The 16,578-nt window shown below is 37.0% G+C and overlaps 3 protein-coding genes across 3 annotated transcripts; all 3 read right to left on the minus strand.

Moving 5' to 3' along the window:
* Positions 1–888: 888 nt before the first annotated feature.
* On the minus strand, positions 889–6,584 carry LOC135207830 (adhesive plaque matrix protein-like). The gene is made up of 3 exons (XM_064239687.1): positions 6,483–6,584; positions 5,085–5,252; positions 889–1,602 (listed from the first exon to the last, which is right to left on the minus strand). The coding sequence occupies exons 2-3, from the start codon at positions 5,250–5,252 to the stop codon at positions 1,150–1,152; spliced, it is 621 nt and encodes a 206-aa protein (XP_064095757.1). The 5' UTR covers positions 6,483–6,584; the 3' UTR covers positions 889–1,149.
* A 2,476-nt stretch (positions 6,585–9,060) lies between these two features.
* On the minus strand, positions 9,061–11,052 carry LOC135207754 (adhesive plaque matrix protein-like). The gene is made up of 4 exons (XM_064239580.1): positions 11,010–11,052; positions 10,559–10,735; positions 9,823–9,929; positions 9,061–9,508 (listed from the first exon to the last, which is right to left on the minus strand). The coding sequence occupies exons 1-4, from the start codon at positions 11,050–11,052 to the stop codon at positions 9,071–9,073; spliced, it is 765 nt and encodes a 254-aa protein (XP_064095650.1). The 3' UTR covers positions 9,061–9,070.
* A 3,177-nt stretch (positions 11,053–14,229) lies between these two features.
* Positions 14,230–16,343, minus strand: LOC135207629 (uncharacterized). Its single transcript, XM_064239491.1, has 3 exons — positions 16,307–16,343; positions 15,566–15,706; positions 14,230–14,765 (listed from the first exon to the last, which is right to left on the minus strand). The coding sequence occupies exons 2-3, from the start codon at positions 15,704–15,706 to the stop codon at positions 14,328–14,330; spliced, it is 579 nt and encodes a 192-aa protein (XP_064095561.1). The 5' UTR covers positions 16,307–16,343; the 3' UTR covers positions 14,230–14,327.
* Between the last annotated feature and the right edge of the window lie 235 nt (positions 16,344–16,578).

Below are 16,578 nucleotides of genomic sequence, written 5' to 3' on the forward strand. Positions count from 1 at the left end.
TAACTATCAATGGCCCTTGGTGGCGGACTTGTTCCTTATGATTATGGTTCATCCCCTTAATAATAATAATAATAATAATAATAATAATAATAATAATAATAATAATAATAATAATAATTGTCAATTCCGTACCGAAATCACTAATACCAACCATAATGTTAGCAGCATTCCAGTTTCATCAAAATCCGCTCGTCAGTTGTCCGAGAAATATACATAGTTTCCAGGGTGACATTCATTCCGGCCTGGTGGACTATTTATTTGGCCTGGAAAGGGGATGGAATGACTTTGGAATATGGCGTGTAATTACCGTAGAGTTTCTCCATTGCAATCCTTTTTTTTTTTTTTTTTTTTTTTTTTTTTTTTTTTTTTTGCCGAATCTCCCTATGGAAAACTAATATGTAATCACTGAGGAATGTCACTGGTATTTCGTGAAAGCGTTAATGACAGTTCCTATGCTGCCTGTTATGCTTTCGACTTATCGTACAATAAGTGTAGCTTTATAACTTGCGACGCCAAATTAATGACATATATTCAACCTTCACATGAATTTCTCCAATTTCAGATGAGGGGAATTTTATTGGAAAGAAAATTGATACAATTATTAAATTTTTTATTAGATATATTATTTTTCATATATTTCGGTTATTGATACCATTCTTTATGAATGATATCTCCATTGGGTCAGTTCATTGGAAAGAAAATTGATACAATTATTATATTTTTTTTCCTCCATATTATGTTTCATATTTTTGAGTTATAAATAACATATTCATGAATGGCATCTCCGTTTTTTGCTGATAATTACCTCTGTTACTCATCCAGTTAACTGGACATTCAATATTCATCATAAAACAATTTTATGCTATGGACAAAATGAAAAAAACAAAATATTAATGAATCTTTATTGTCTCGAGTTATAAAAAAATATATATTTTTAGCATTTTCTTTCATACATTTTTGTGTTTATCTGTAGTCAACATCAACATTATAATACTAAATGGTCTTTGGTCTCCCAATTCCTCGGAATGACCTAAACGGTCTGTGGTCTTCCCATACCTAGAGTCCTTGGGATGACTTAGACGGTCTTCGGTCTTCCAGTTCCTAGTTCCAGAAGCATGTCCTCAACGGTTCTCTCCAATCTTCCAGTTCCTAGTACCCGAAGAAGGGCGTGGGGTAGTAAGGGGTGGGGCAGACCGTTTTGTAAACGGGCACCGTCTGCACGACCGTCTGGACTTGTGGCACCAGCTGGGTCTCGTATTTGGTCTTGTAGACCACTTCGGTCGTGGTGACGTACTCAGGCTGGAATTCGGTCTTGTAAACGGTCTGGTACTCCACCTGTGTCTTCAGGACCGGCTGGTACTCGGTCTGGGTGATGTACTTGGGTACGTAACGGGTGTTCGTGATGTACTTCGTACTGTAGACTGGTCTGGTTTCTGTCTGGAACTCGGTGACGTACTGGACTTGGGTCTGGTACTCCGTCTCAGTGACGTACTTGGGTACGTACTCGGTCTCGTACTGGGTGTTGTAGACTGTGCTGTAGACTGGATGGTAGACTGTTTTGGGGATGTACTGGTCCTGCACGACTGTCTGGTAGACTGGAACCTGGAATGTAAACATTTCAACTTATTTCTGAGCACCAAAATGGATTTTGGTGCTCAGAAATCTAAAGATATTCTTCAGACAAGTAGATATATAAATAAATGTTGGCTTATCAACTTCCACATTGCATAGAAATCCGGAAACTCTTCAAATTGATAGATTGGTAAATAAATTATGGTTTATCAACCCCCACGGTGCTCAGAAATCTAAAAGATAATCTTCAGACAAGTAGATATATAAATAAATGTTTCTTTTTTCAAGCCCCATTGCTTAGAAATCCGGAGATATTTTTCAGATTGATAGATGAATAAATATATTTTATATATTTTAGTTTTGTCAACTTCACAGTGCTTAGATATCCTAGGATATTCTTCAACTTAAAGAGATAAATAAATAGATTTTAGTGATGTCAACCACACATTGCTTAGAAATCCGGAGATATTTGTTTAGATTGATAGATTGATAAATTTTGGTTTTGTCAAACCCACAAAACAAACTGCTTAATATGACCTAAAGCAATTACCATCCCCCAAAAAACATTATTATTATTCTTATTATTATTATTACCATTATTATTATTATTATTATTATTATTATTATTATTTTTTTTTTTTTTTTTTTTTTTTTATTTTATTATTTTTTTTTTTTTTTTTTTTTTTGTTTTTTTTTTTTTTTTTTTTTTTTTTTTTTTTTTTTTTTTTTTTTTGCTCTATCACAGTCCTCCAATTCGACTGGGTGGTATTTATAGTGTGGGGTTCCGGGTTGCATCCTGCCTCCTTAGGAGTCCATCACTTTTCTTTACTATGTGTGGCCGTTTCTAGGATCACACTCTTCCGCATGAGCCCGGAGCTACTTCAGCCTCTAGTTTTTTCCAGATTCCTTTTCAGGGATCTTGGGGATCGTGGTCGAGTGCTCCTATGATTATGGGTACGATTTCCACTGGCATCCCATATCCCATATCCTTCTTATTTCATTTTTTCAGATCTTGATACTTATCCATTTTTTCCCTCTCTTTTCTCTTCAACTCTGGTGTCCCATGGTATGCGACATCAATGAGTGATGCTTTCTTCTTGACTTTGTCAATCAACGTCACGTCTGGTCAATATTTGCACGTATCACCCTATCCGTTCTGATACCATAGTCCCAGAGGATCTTTGGCCTGATCGTTTTCTATCACTCCCTCAGGTTGTGTGCTCGTACCACTTATTACTGCAAGGTAGCTGATGTTTCTTGCACAGGCTCCAGTGGAGGGCTTTTGCCACCTGAATCATGCCTCTTTTTGTACTGGTTCTGTGCAAGTGCCGGGCATTCACTTGCTATGTGGTTTTATGTTTCATTTTTCGTATGACACTTCCTACATATGGGGAGAGATGTTATTTCCTCCGGTCTATCATACTTTGAAACATATCTGGTTCTTAGGGGCCTGATCTTGTGCCGCTGTTATCATTCCTTCAGTTTCCTTCTTTAGCTCTCCCCTCTGTAGCCATTGCCAATTGTCATCGCTGGCTAGTTTCTTTAGTCTGTCTCATGTATTGTCCTGCATTGGTTTGTATTGTGCCAGTGCCTGTTCTTTCTGTCTTTCTCCTGTCTCTGTATATTTCTGGGTCTTCGTCTACTTTTTATTAGTCCTTCTTCCCATGCACTCTTTAGCCACTCGTCTTCACTGGTTTTTCAGATATTGCCCCAGTGCTCTGTTTTTCGATGTTGACGCAGTCCTCTATACTTAGTAGTCCTCTCCCTCCTTCTTTCGTGTTATGTATAGTCTGTCCGTATTTGCTCTTGGGTGTAGTGCTTTGTGTATTGTCATTTGTTTCCTGGTTTTCTGATCTATGCTGCGGAGTTCTGCCTTCGTCCATTCCACTATTCCTGCACTGTATCTGATTACTGGCACTGCCCATGTGTTTATGGCTTTTATCATATTCCTTTCGGCGTTGAGTTGACTGAGTATCGCCTTGAGTTCTCTGCATATATTCTTTCCTGCATCGTGTCCTTCATCTCTTGGTGTTTTATATCTCCTCCTTCCATTATTCCCAGGTATTTTTGTATCCTGTCTCATCTATGTGTTTGATGTTGCTCCCATCTGGTAGCTTTATCCCTTCAGTTCTCGTTACTTTGCCTTTTTGTATGTTGACTAAGGCGCATTTTTCTATTCCAAACTCCATCCTGATGTCTCCAGATATAATCCTTACAGTCTGGATTAGGGTATCTATTTCCTTGATGCTCTTACCATACAGCTTGATGTCGTCCATGAACATCATGGATGGGTTGATTTGTTGCCTCTTTTCTTGAGTTGGTACCCGGCATCCATCTTCTGTAGTACTTTTGTCATGGGAATCATGGCTACTACGAAGAGTAGTGGGGACAGTGAGTCGCCCTGGAAGATCCCTCTCCTGATATTAACCTCTGCTAGTCTTTTTCCAGAGCTTGTAATTAAGTATTGTATTCCAGTTGCGCATTGTATTTTTGAGGAAGCTGATGGTATTTTCCTCTGCCCCATATATTTTCAGGCATTCTATTAGCCATGTGTGTGGTATCATGTCGAAGGCTTTCTTATAGTCTATCCATGCCATGCTTAGGTTTGGTTTCCTTCTCCTACTGTTCTTCATTACCATTTTGTCTATCAGGAGCTGGGTCTTTTGTGCCCCCTTACACTTCCTTCTGCAGCCTTTTCTGTTGGTGGGGGATGGGGTGTTTTGTCTCCTCTAGGTAGTTTGTATAGCCTGTCACTGATGATACCTGTTAGTAACTTCCACATTATTGGTAGGCAGGTGACAGGCCTGTAGTTACTGGCTATATTTCCCTTACTCTTGTCTTTTTGTACTAAGGATGTTCTTCCTGTGGTCATCCATTTGGGTGCTTGGTGATTTGAGATACAATGCTGGAGTTGTTCTGCTATTCGTGGGTGTAGGGCCTTGAAGTTTTTTGAGCCAGTATCCATGGACTTCATCGGGACCTGGGGCTTTCCAGTTTGGCATTTTCTTTACTTTGTTGGTGTCTGACTGTGTCTGTCGTGATGTCTGTGAATCTTTGTTTTATCTCCCTGTTTCTTCTTCCTGACTTCCCTGGAGCCATGTTTGTTTTACATGTTTGTTGTGTGATACCGGATTGCTCCATATGTTTTCCCAGAGTCTCTTACTTGATTCGGCTTCAGGAATTTCTGGGTGGTTGTCTTCCCCTCTTATTTTATTATTATTATTATTATTATTATTATTATTATTATTATTATTATTATTATTATTATTATTATTCTATTCAGAAGATGAATCCTACCTATTCATATGGAAGAAGCTCACCAAAGTGGCCATAACGTAAGAATAAAGCATCTAAAGAATATTATGTATGTTTCGAAAGAAATAAGGCAGTGAGAAATACAGATCAATTAACAAATCAATAAACAAATAAAGGATATTGAAAGTAAAACATGAAAAGCCAAGTTGAATTGCATCAGGGTTATAAACAGCACGGGACCCAGGAACCCTCCTTACCTGTTGCACCTGCGGCAGGTACCGCGTGACGTAATCAACCTGAGGCTTGCAGGGGGGTGCGTAGTCGTAAGCAGCCTTTGCCTCGGCGTCTGGTTTGCTATCAGGTGCAGCCGATGCGGCGGCTACCAACACCCCAAGGAAGGTCACGGCTATCAAGTTGTTCATCATCTGAAAGAGATACTAAAATTAGCAAGTTCTTGTTGAATGGCTGGGCTTATTTGACTTTTAAATCTACTAAGGGAGAGAAGACACTTGTTCTTAATACTACCACAACACAGAGAAAGGTTTTTAGAGAGGTCATTTTAATGTTATTTGGTCGTTGGGATTACCTGGCGTTGGGTTTATCAGAGGGAAAGGGTTGAGAGGTTACTGATACATATTGATTGAGTGTTTGGACTATCTAGCTTCTTACTTCAATGAATATTTTAGTGACAGGTTGATTCTGTATAGTAATTGCAAGTATACACACACACACACACACACACACCGCACACACACACATATATATATATATATATATATTATATATATATATATATATATATATATATATATATTATACATATATATTTTAGATAGAGAATCTCTTATTCCCATTGCAAATCCACAAAATGTTAAATAAATTTTAAATGTCAAGCAACCTACGTATTAGATAATTAAATAAAAAAAAAACACGAACACATTTCTTGAAGACACGCCCTGTTTGTGCTTGTGGCCAGAAAATATGAAATGAATATAAAGTAACTTTGTTTACGCGATTTTATACCAAAAACAAAGAACCACTTGAATCACTTCCGGTTGCATAATAGGAGAGGCGCGTATGACTCCCTTAAGTGGAATCACTTTAGAAATGCGCCTTTGTCTTCACAAAATTACAGCGATTTCAACCGCCTTTTTTTTAGAATCTGTAGGTACCGTTCCGATATATCTACGGGTCAGGATATCCTCTTGCAAAATCACTGTAGAACTGTGTCATATTCTCCGGAGAACTACAGTAATCTCAGCATACTTGTCTTGTAGAATCTGTAGTTAACTCGTAACCTTCCAGGAGCTAATCTACAGGACATGATGTCCTCATCATGCAAAATCACAGTAATATTCTTCAGAGAACTACAGTGATTTCAAACCCCTTCCAAAATCACTGTAGAACTGTAAAAGCCTTCACAAAAACTACAGTCATTTCAGCAGACTTGTAGTAGAATCTGTAGCTAACTCGTAACCTTCCAGGAGCTAATCTACAGGACATGATGTCCTCATCGTGCAAAATCACAGTAATATTCCTCAGAGAACTACTGTGATTTCAACCTTCTTCCAAAATCACTGTAGAACTGTAATAGCCTTCACAAAAACTACAGTCATTTCAGCAGACTTGTAGTAGAATCTGTAGCTAACCCGTACCTTCGACGGTGCCTACGGGACAGGCCAAGACAGAGGACAGGATAGGACAGGACAGGACAGTCTCCAACACTGGACAAGAAGACACCACCAGTCTGCGTATGTAGCTGAATCCCATCTCCTCTCATATATATAGGTGGATAAGCAGACACGCCTTTCCAAGGGGGAAGGGGGAGGGGTTGCTATCTATTTTAGCCCCTTTACCTTGACGAAGATAATTACAGGTAGATTCCTTCGTCCCTGGTGTGATAAATGCGTTTATTGGAAGGGATTGTATAAGTGCGCCTGATTGTCCATCCTATTAGGTGACTCGTCAGTTTTTTGAAAAGGCAGTGAGATGGATACGATGTCAACTCAAGGATTGGTGGATAGCATTAGGATAAGTGTAAGGATTCTGCATGTATGTGAGCGCGCGCCTGTGTGCATGCTTGCGGTTTGAGGCGAGTTAAATTGATCAATCGAGAGATAGACACTCACAGTAAATCGTGTGAATAAAAGGCAGTCACGCGGTAAATTCGTAATGATCTCCCCCCTCCCTTTAAATATTATCTAAATCGTCGGTTACAGTTGGATACAGTTGTAGCTAGTTGTAGTTTTACAGTTTGCCTCTCCGGTATGCTTACCGACCGCGCAAGGACGGATCCTAAATCACTATTTTTGTAATGGTAGCATTATTTTTTATTATTTTTTAAAGACTGGATTTCATTTTCCTTGCATTTTTGCCTCCGTGTGAATTGTTTCTTGAAGAGTCATATCCTGTAGGTTGTTATGAAGGTATTCTCTCTCTCTCTCTCTCTCTCTCTCTCTCTCTCTCTCTCTCTCTCTCTCTATTGGTTCCTCTGCTTTCACAGATCACGTACCTCAGTTTTTGATCAAATCTATTTATAATCGTTTTTGTAATCTCTCTCTCTCTCTCTCTCTCTCTCTCTCTCTCTCTCTCTCTCTCTCTCTCTCTCTCATAATTTTTAAAAATCTCTTTAATCTTGCTTTGTGCTTTCACAAACCACTTTTTTACCTACATTTTTCTAATCTCTCTCTCTCTCTCTCTCTCTCTCTCTCTCTCTCTCTCTCTCTCTCATTTTGCATTGGTATATGATGTTATTAATGTTATAACCTAATGGTCAAATCACTGTGACATGGTAATATATGGGTATTGTTATTGTGTATGTCTAGTTTTGTGGGGATATTGGGTATTTGTATTTGTTGTGCTTTTTGTATAAGTAATACGTCTTGATATGACCTATTATAGGGTATGGTATGTGACCCAAGATCTGTATGCAAATATAGGTCTTGATATGACCTAGTATAAGAGATTTTTTCATTATATGACCCAAGATCTGGATGTAAACATGCGTCTTGGTATGACCTAGTATAGGAGAAGACAAGAATATTATATTTTATTGTTGGTTCAATAACACATATGATACATATGGATTTGAAAGGATAATTTATCTAGCAAAATTAAACAAAACATCAACATTCAATTTTATTAACAAGTAACGTTACAAAATATAGCTTGATTCACATAGCAGACGCCGAAAAGCAAAGTTCAACCTAATAGCTGGAATGGTGCCATTCCCAGGAACGCCTGGAATTCATGACGTTAAGGTGGAAGGTCAAGCTTCATGTCATAACATAACATCAGTAATTTTTTTTCATAGCATAAAGCAACGTTTTCTTCATTTTATCCATAGCCTCAAGTGATAGTGTGCGTTATTTAAAAAGTTTTTTTTTTTTATATTGGACTCTTCCAGATTTAACTAATAATGAATCTCCCCCGATACATTAAATCATATCTTTGGGTGACATTGATTTAATTCTTTTCGACCCCACCTTGATGAATTAGGTACTGGCATCATTTTGACGGGTCAGGTTAGGTCAGGAAACGTAGTCAGAGAGATGTCCTGACAAACAAAGAAGGAATACACGGAGACAGGAAGAACAACATATACATTACAACAAAGCGGAAGGAAAACAACAAATGCAGAATAAAGTAGGGAAGTAGAAATGAACACTGGACATTTTGCACTCCACCCTGAACCCCGATTTTGTGAATAAATAAAAAAATTCTTTACGTATAAATATAATTCTTTATGTAAACAATGTTGATAATGCAATAACAATAACCTCTGTGCAATCTAAAACAATATGTTTTTTTTTATATAATTTCAAATAAACAAACCACATATAATTATCAGCATATTTTGTTTTTATAAAACATTTGCTTGTCAAAAATAAATATCTCGGTCACTGAAAAGCTGTAGATGAAAAATTAAATGAAAATAATGAAAATAAAAATGAAAATAATAAGCATTGAAATAAAAATAATGAAAACAATAATAATTGATATATTAATAAAAACAATATTCACTTTCATCCAGTGAAGAAAATGAATGTATTGATAAATAAAGTGTGTACATTTTTTCAGTGACAGGAAATCAGTGTAGAAATAAACAAACAATATTTACTTGTCAACATAAATAAGGTATTTAATGTATTTTCATGCAGTGTGTGGTTATATATATAATATATATATATATATATATATATATATTATATATATATATAAAAATGTTTTATTTATCTATTTACTAGTAATCCCCGTACGACTGAGGACAATACGTCTTATACGTCTGAACGGTCTTCAACTCCGTGAAATACTGAGGTACGACCTTGGTCTCGTAATGCGTCTTGTACTGCAAATCGGTCTCGGTGACGTACTGCGGGGCGTACTCCGTCTTGTAGACGGTCTGGTACTGCACGTCCGTCTTGTAGAGTGTCGTGTAGACCGTCTCCGTCACGTACTTGGGCACGACGTCGTTCTTCGTGACGTACTTGGTGTTGTACGCCGTCTGGTAGAGCGTCTTGTACTCGGGCACGTACTTCGTCTGCGTGTTGTAGAGCGTCGTGCTGACGTACTCTGGCACGTAGTCTGTTAGGTACTTGGTCTTGTAGAGGGTCTTGTAGACGGGTTCGTAGACCGTGGTGGGCACGTACTCTTGCTTGTAGACCGTTTCGTAGATTGGGATCTGGAAACAGGATATATATATATATATATATATATATATATATATATATATATATAATATATATATATATATATATATATATATATATATATATATATATATATATATATATATACAGACACAATCATATATGTGTACATATTATGTAGATTACAGATATATTTATGTATATATAGTCAATAATAAAAACGAAGCAATATCTCAAACAAAAATGATCAATTAACGCTTCCCAGACTATTATAAGACGCCATTGACCAGTATTGACATCCAGAAATAACATTGAGAATTATTTAAAAAAAATGAATATTCCTCACCTCAAGGAACTTGGTATTATATTGTGTGATGTATTTTGTCTCGGGGTAGCAGATGGCTTCGTGGGCTCCATACCCTAAGTCGGGCAGTGCCCAGACAGAGGTAGTCACTTAGGCCCACGAACACCACAGACACGGGTAGGCGGATCTGGAATGAATAGAGAGAGAAAGAGAGGGAGAGTGAGTGAGGGGGATTAAATAAGATATTTTGAATGGGTATTTCTGTTCTTTTTTTTATTGGCAACGTTGAGAGAGAGAGAGTTGTTGCAGTTAAAATAGGGATGATATTTTTATGAAACATGTAGAGAGAGAGAGAAAGATTGGTGGTAATGGATCAATATATATATATATATATATATATATATATATATATATATATATATATATATATATAGTTAGTTAGAGAGAGAGAGAGAGAGAGAGAGAGAGAGAGATCCCACAATTATATTCAGTTGCAATAATAGATAAATGTTATACACACACACACACACACACACACAACTAAATATTCCCACCACAATAATTGCCCTTTTTCCCTTTCTACAAAAGATAATTTCCACCATAAAACGTAAAAAAGGAAAAAAAGGTAGAAATCTACTGTAATTACAAAATCCTCACAATTTACTCCAACAATGTTCCTCCCCTTATTACATAAGTCCAATGAGAGAGAGAGAGAGAGAGAGAGAGAGAGAGAGAGAGAGAGAGAGAGAGAGAGAGAGAGAGACCCAGCAACCTTTACCATTCTGAACCGGTGTCGAAGAAGAAGCAGCCCAAGTTAACCGAACTGCAGACCAAGTTGGAATGATTGACCACTTTAATTCCCTGCTCGTATTTATACACAGTCTCTTCCTCTTTCTCGGGTGCCCCACCTCCTCCTCCTCCTCCTCCTCCTCCTCCTCCTCCTCCTCCTCTTGACCTTGCCGCCGAGAAAGCAAATGTTAGATGGTCTTGACTCCACGCCTCCCCTTCCTCAGTCTGCTCTGCTGTGACCTGGTATGTATATGACAGCTTCCCCCATCTCCTGCCCAGCTTGTCGACCACCTCCCCCTTGTCTAATTGGACCCCCAAATGTCTAAATCACCCACCCCCCAAATCCAGACCATAATTTCTTACAAGTATGAGTACTTTTTCATGCCATATCATGGCAGCAATCGACGTGTTGATATCTGATTTTTATGTGTCTTTCACACCCCCTGCACCCATTCCAGCAGATGGAGGGGTAGGGGAGACCATCTCCCTTCTCTCCTTTTTTTCCATCCCCCTTCCCCCTTCTCGTATAGAGAGAGAAAGGGACTGGTTATTACTGGGCGATTTTTGAGACGCTCCCCCATCCGAGATTTTTGATTTCTTAGTTATTTTCACCCACCCTTTCATTCTAACCTAAGTCCCCCCCCATTCCAGGAGATGGAGGGGGGTTGGAAAAGCTCCTTTTTCCCCTCCCACTTTTCCCCCCTTCCACTTCTCACATAGAGAGAGAGAGAAAGGTACTGATTTATTTTTGAGTGATGCTTTAAAAGAATAATTTCCTCCATCCAGTATCATTGTAGTCTTAAAGACTTATCTCTCCCCACTCTTCTCATTCGAACACCCCCCCCCCCAGCCCCCATTCCAGCAAATGAGTGGGTAGGAAACCGCCACCTCTTACCCCTCCCACCCCTCACATAGAGAGAGAAAGGTGTCGAATTAATTTGGAGCGATTTCAGAGAAAAAAAGAATCACCACCATCTTTGTTTTTTTTTTTGTCGTTTTGTTTTTGCATGACTGGTTCTGAACGCGTGACTTTGCTCTTCTACCTATCAGTTGATAGGTCATCAACTCTTTGGTCAGGTCGCGAAGTCAGGTTCTGGGTGGAATTTGTCATATATTATAATTTTTCCCTAATTTTCTGGTCCTCTTTTTTTTGTTAGCTTGACGAAAGCGACATTTTTGTTTACTTATTCACTTTTAATAGTGTTTGCACTTTTAATTTGATTTCGACTTTCTATGAGAAAGTTATTTTTTTATGCATTTTTTTCTAATTTTTTGGGATTTGTTTTTAATCTGTATTTATTGCTATCTTCCTTATACGATTTTCCTTCGTTTATTCACCCGGTTGTCATATTTCTTTCGTATATATAAAATTTATTTTATTTTGATTATATACCATTATTTGTCATCTTTGTTTATTCATGCTATTCTTATTTTCCTTTTATCTATTTTGTTATGTTCTCTGCACCATTTCTTTCCCTGTCTCTTATTTATGTTGCTATTCTCTCTCTCTCTCTCTCTCTCTCTCTCTCTCTCTCTCTCTCTCTCTCTCTCTCTTTTACCTTTTATTTTATTGGTCTCTTGATTCTGCCAGTCATGCTTCTATCTTGATTATTTTCCTTTTACTCTTTATTATTTTTTAAAATCTTTGGTAATCTTTATATCTTGCAACTGAAACGGTTACGTGATAGTGGTCTTATAATTATTAACGCTGTTAGATACGTTAATGACAAAAAGTAAAATTTATATAAGTGTGTGTACTGTATGTATATATATATATATATCTATATATATATATATATATATATATATATATATATATATATATGTAGAGATTGCATATACATACGTATATATATATATATAGCAATTCAAGCTACAAATGTCCTTTAATATCTAAATTCACTTTACCTCCCAAATGATATATTTTCTATATGTACCGAAGGGGAATTTTTTTTAGTTGATAATAATTTCGTACCGCCCCCATGGGATCGAACCACCGTCCAAGTGACGGGGACGAAATCAGGACAGTCAGTGACGCTATATACATATATATATATATATATATATATATATATGTATAATATATATAAACATATATATATATATATATATATATATATATATATATATATATATATATATAAGCGAATACCACGGGAAATGATAGACAGGAATCCAAGCGCTTTCGTCTTTATTCAGACATCGTCAAGGAGCTACTAAAGTACAATCGGAGAGGAAGGCCTCAGGTTAAAAACAAGATCAGGAATACCAGATGGTTTAATTATCAAAAGGGTAAAAATTAAAAAGGGATAATCCAGGATTATCGGATATCACACGGTCACAAACTTAAACAGATTCTGACCCTAACCGAAATTACAAAGTATCTTTACAGTCCAAAACATGTAAAAACTGAATATATTAATTTTGTTGCTTATATTATCTACAAACTTTTTTCATTATGAAAGCATCAAGTTTAAATAAACCAAGACTTAAATTTAGAACATTTCTATTATTTGACTTGATAAAACAAGATTCAATGATATTCCTTTTAACTGTGTCATTACATGGACTAAGGCTCTTGCTTGACTCCAGTTAATAGGATGGTCTAAATCTCTCATATGTACAAAAATAATGCATTCGATATTTGCCCAGTTCTCACAGAATATATATATATATATATATATATATATATATATATATATATATATATATATATATATATATATATATATATATATATATATATATATATATATAAACATAGAGAGAGAGAGAGAGAGAGAGAGAGAGAGAGAGAGACACTCGAGCAAATATTATTCTTTATAATTAAATTGGGGATTTTGTCCAACTTCATCTTTTTCCGTGATGTTTTTACATTTTTTTTAATTGTCAAGAATAATGAAATCGTAAAAATAATAAAAAGAATGTTATTTAGATCAATTTTTGCTATTTATCCTGTATGTGAATTATATTCATGACTTGCTTTCTATTTGAAATGTATGTAGAGCAACTTCAAATGTTAGTTGGTAAATTGTATATTAAATTTTGAATAATTGCAACTGGTTGATTAAAGTATGACGGGGGACTATTACAGGGAAAAATGACAGTAAATGTCACTTGATCTTCTTCATGAAAAACAGGTATTTTTATTTTTTATTTCATCAAAATAGAAAAAGAAATATTGTTCTATATCTAGTTTTTTCTTATAAATAACAGGTTTTTTATGTTTTATGAATTTTATCAAAATGAAAATAAAAATATTGTGTGTGGTCATGTGATCTTGAAAAGTGAACTGAATTCAAGACTTTCAGTTTGAAATATGACACAATTCTCCTGAACTGATTGACTGTTTGTGATTAGTTTAATGGCGTTGCATCAACAGTTAGTCATTAACTTTGTATAGCCTCAGCTCCATTGCAAGTCTGCCTTTCCCACCTTGTTTTACAGGTATTTCTTTAGACAATACTCTCAAGAGCTTTCTTATATCATCAGTGTTCTGTGAGACTGAAGGCTGAATCATACAGTTTGTTATCAATAGGAAGAGAGGACGTAGCTTTGCAAGCAGCTAGCTTGCTTGTAAACATTTGGATTCAGTTATAATATGTACTCGCATTGTATGCCTGCACGGGCTCTTGCTTTTGGGGATAAGGAAAACACTCATTCATTTGACCGTAAACATTATTTATAGTACATAACCTTAATATCAGTATTTGACATCATCCACTTGGAAGTTAATCCTTATTCAGAACTAAAACTATTTAATATCCATACACAGGTTTAGGGCAGACAGTCTTGTAAGTCTGCACAGTCTTGTAAACAGTCTGATAATCGGGAACGACCTCAGTCTTGTAGACTGTCTGGTACTGCAGCTGGGTTGTGGTGATGTACTGTGGCTGGTACTCAGTCTTGTAGACTGTCTGGTACTGGATCTGGGTCTTGAGGATTGTCTGGTAGGCAGTCTGAGTGACGTACTTTGGTACGTAGTCAGTCTTGGTGATGTACTGAGTCTTGTAGATGGTCTGGTACTGAGTCAGGTAGTCTGTGACGTATTTGACCTGTGTCTGGTACTGAGTCTGGGTGACGTACTTGGGGACGTACTGGGTGTTGTATTGGGTGTTGTAGACAGTCTTGTAGACTGGTTCGTAGATTGTCGTTGGCACATATTGTTGCTTGTAGACTGTTTGGTAGACTGGGACCTGAAATTTGAAGTTAGTACTTTAGGAAATGGTCTAATTTTTTTCTTAATATTTACACTACTGGGCCTAGCTGACATCTTTGGATAGTATAAGCAGTTGTAATATACCACAAGTACTGATAGTACTAGTACTTACTGTTCTGACACATTTACTAGCTGACATTTTTGAACAGTATACGGTGTAATATACTACTAGTACTGATACTCCTAGTACTGTATTGATACTATTTCTTAATGTTTATACTATTACTTAACCCCCTAACTGACACCTTTGAATCGTACAGACACCACCGTACTTAGAAGCAAGTTACGTTTGTACGTCGGATTGTTAAATTGTTTGTAAGTTGGTTGTTGTGCTCTTCATGCGTATTTGAGTATGGTATGATATAAAGTCAATACACTACTGTACATTTTTTCATCCGAAAACACAATACAGTGTACATATAGGACCGTATGCTCAGAATAGGAACACAGAACAAAATTTGAGCTTACAGGTGGTAAAGGCAAGCGCTCTGAATGTTCGTAAGTGCGATGGTGTCTGTTTATATAAACAAATGTAATATCTCCCTAGCACTATAGTAGATTTACATCAACCGTGCATTTGATGTCTAGGTGACTCCCTTACGACGCTCCTTATTGGCTGTTGATAAGCCAGTCACAGGACTGGAAACTTTCCAACCCTATGATTTGCTTATCAACAGCCAATCAGGAGCATCGTAAGGGACTCGCCTTGACATCAAATGCACGGTTGATGTGGATCTGCTATAGCTCCACTAGTAATAGATACTACCACTTCCTTACCTGCTGTACTTGTGTCTGGTATTTGGTGATGTACTCAGTCTTTGGGTAGCATGGGGCAGGAGCTATGTACCCAGCTTCGGGCAGAGCAAATGATAGGGCTGCTACAGCGCCAATGATTATACAGGTGACCACACAGTTCATCTGTAGAGCGAATTGAATGTTACATTTAAATTATATTATTATTATTATTATTATAGTAGAAACTCCCTTTATTCATGTTGGGTTCCTATTTGAGAATTTTGAGAAAAAAATAACTCTTCTAGGTTAATGGCAGTCTTTTCCCCCCCATTGGGTAAAGCTTGCCCCATGACCCATGATGGATTAAGCACTATCCACTCGGCCACGGATGGTTTTATCTATCTATCTATCTATCTATATATATATATATATATATATATATATATATATATATAATATATATGTATGTATATATATTATATATTTATTTTTATTTAAAGTTAGCCGTGATCTTGCGTCTGGCACTGGGGCAGCACAGCCCACCATGACCGGCTGAGAGTTTCATGGTACGTGGCTGAGAGTTTCATATAGCATTGTACGTTGTACAGAAAACTCGATTGCGCCGAAGAAACTGCTGCACATTCTTTACTTGTCATAATTACTATTGCAATGGTAAGCGTATATAGCCACCTAATCTTATTATGATCACAATTCTAAGCGTATATAGACATCTAATCTGATTATGATCACAATTCTAAGCGTATATGGCCACTCTTCCTCTACCTTGTCGGGAGTTCTCAGAAGCCAGCCTAGAGCGACAATGCATAGCTCCCTCTAACACCCACCCCCTTATATATCTCGGTCTCTGCTCTGCGCTGGAGCTCTCACGGACGTGGGACGTTACGGGACGTTTACGGGACGGTCGGAATTATTGTCCTTGGCCTCTGGGAAGAATCTGTCAAGTCATGATTGGCCCGTTCACCGTTTGGCCATAATTGGGGAAGAGGGAGAGATTTGGAGTGAATACATAATAGGTTCGCTTTTGGTTTTGAGAG

This window comes from Macrobrachium nipponense, chromosome 34 (assembly GCF_015104395.2).
Source record: "Macrobrachium nipponense isolate FS-2020 chromosome 34, ASM1510439v2, whole genome shotgun sequence".
NCBI classification, from domain to species: domain Eukaryota; kingdom Metazoa; phylum Arthropoda; class Malacostraca; order Decapoda; family Palaemonidae; genus Macrobrachium; species Macrobrachium nipponense.

Bases quoted from the DNA above. Each gene is read 5' to 3' on its own strand.
- LOC135207830 (XM_064239687.1), bottom strand. From the start codon at position 5,252: ATGATGAACAACTTGATAGCCGTGACCTTCCTTGGGGTGTTGGTAGCC. The intron at 1,603-5,084 runs GTAAGGAGGGTT...TTTACATTCCAG, and splicing joins ACCTGCCGCAGGTGCAACAG to GTTCCAGTCTACCAGACAGT.
- LOC135207629 (XM_064239491.1), bottom strand. From the start codon at position 15,706: ATGAACTGTGTGGTCACCTGTATAATCATTGGCGCTGTAGCAGCCCTA. The intron at 14,766-15,565 runs GTAAGGAAGTGG...TTCAAATTTCAG, and splicing joins ACCAGACACAAGTACAGCAG to GTCCCAGTCTACCAAACAGT.
- LOC135207754 (XM_064239580.1), bottom strand. From the start codon at position 11,052: ATGGTCTCCCCTACCCCTCCATCTGCTGGAATGGGTGCAGGGG. The intron at 9,930-10,558 runs GTAAAGGTTGCT...CGTGGGCCTAAG, and splicing joins TTCGACACCGGTTCAGAATG to TGACTACCTCTGTCTGGGCA. The intron at 9,509-9,822 runs GTGAGGAATATT...TCCTGTTTCCAG, and splicing joins ATAATACCAAGTTCCTTGAG to ATCCCAATCTACGAAACGGT.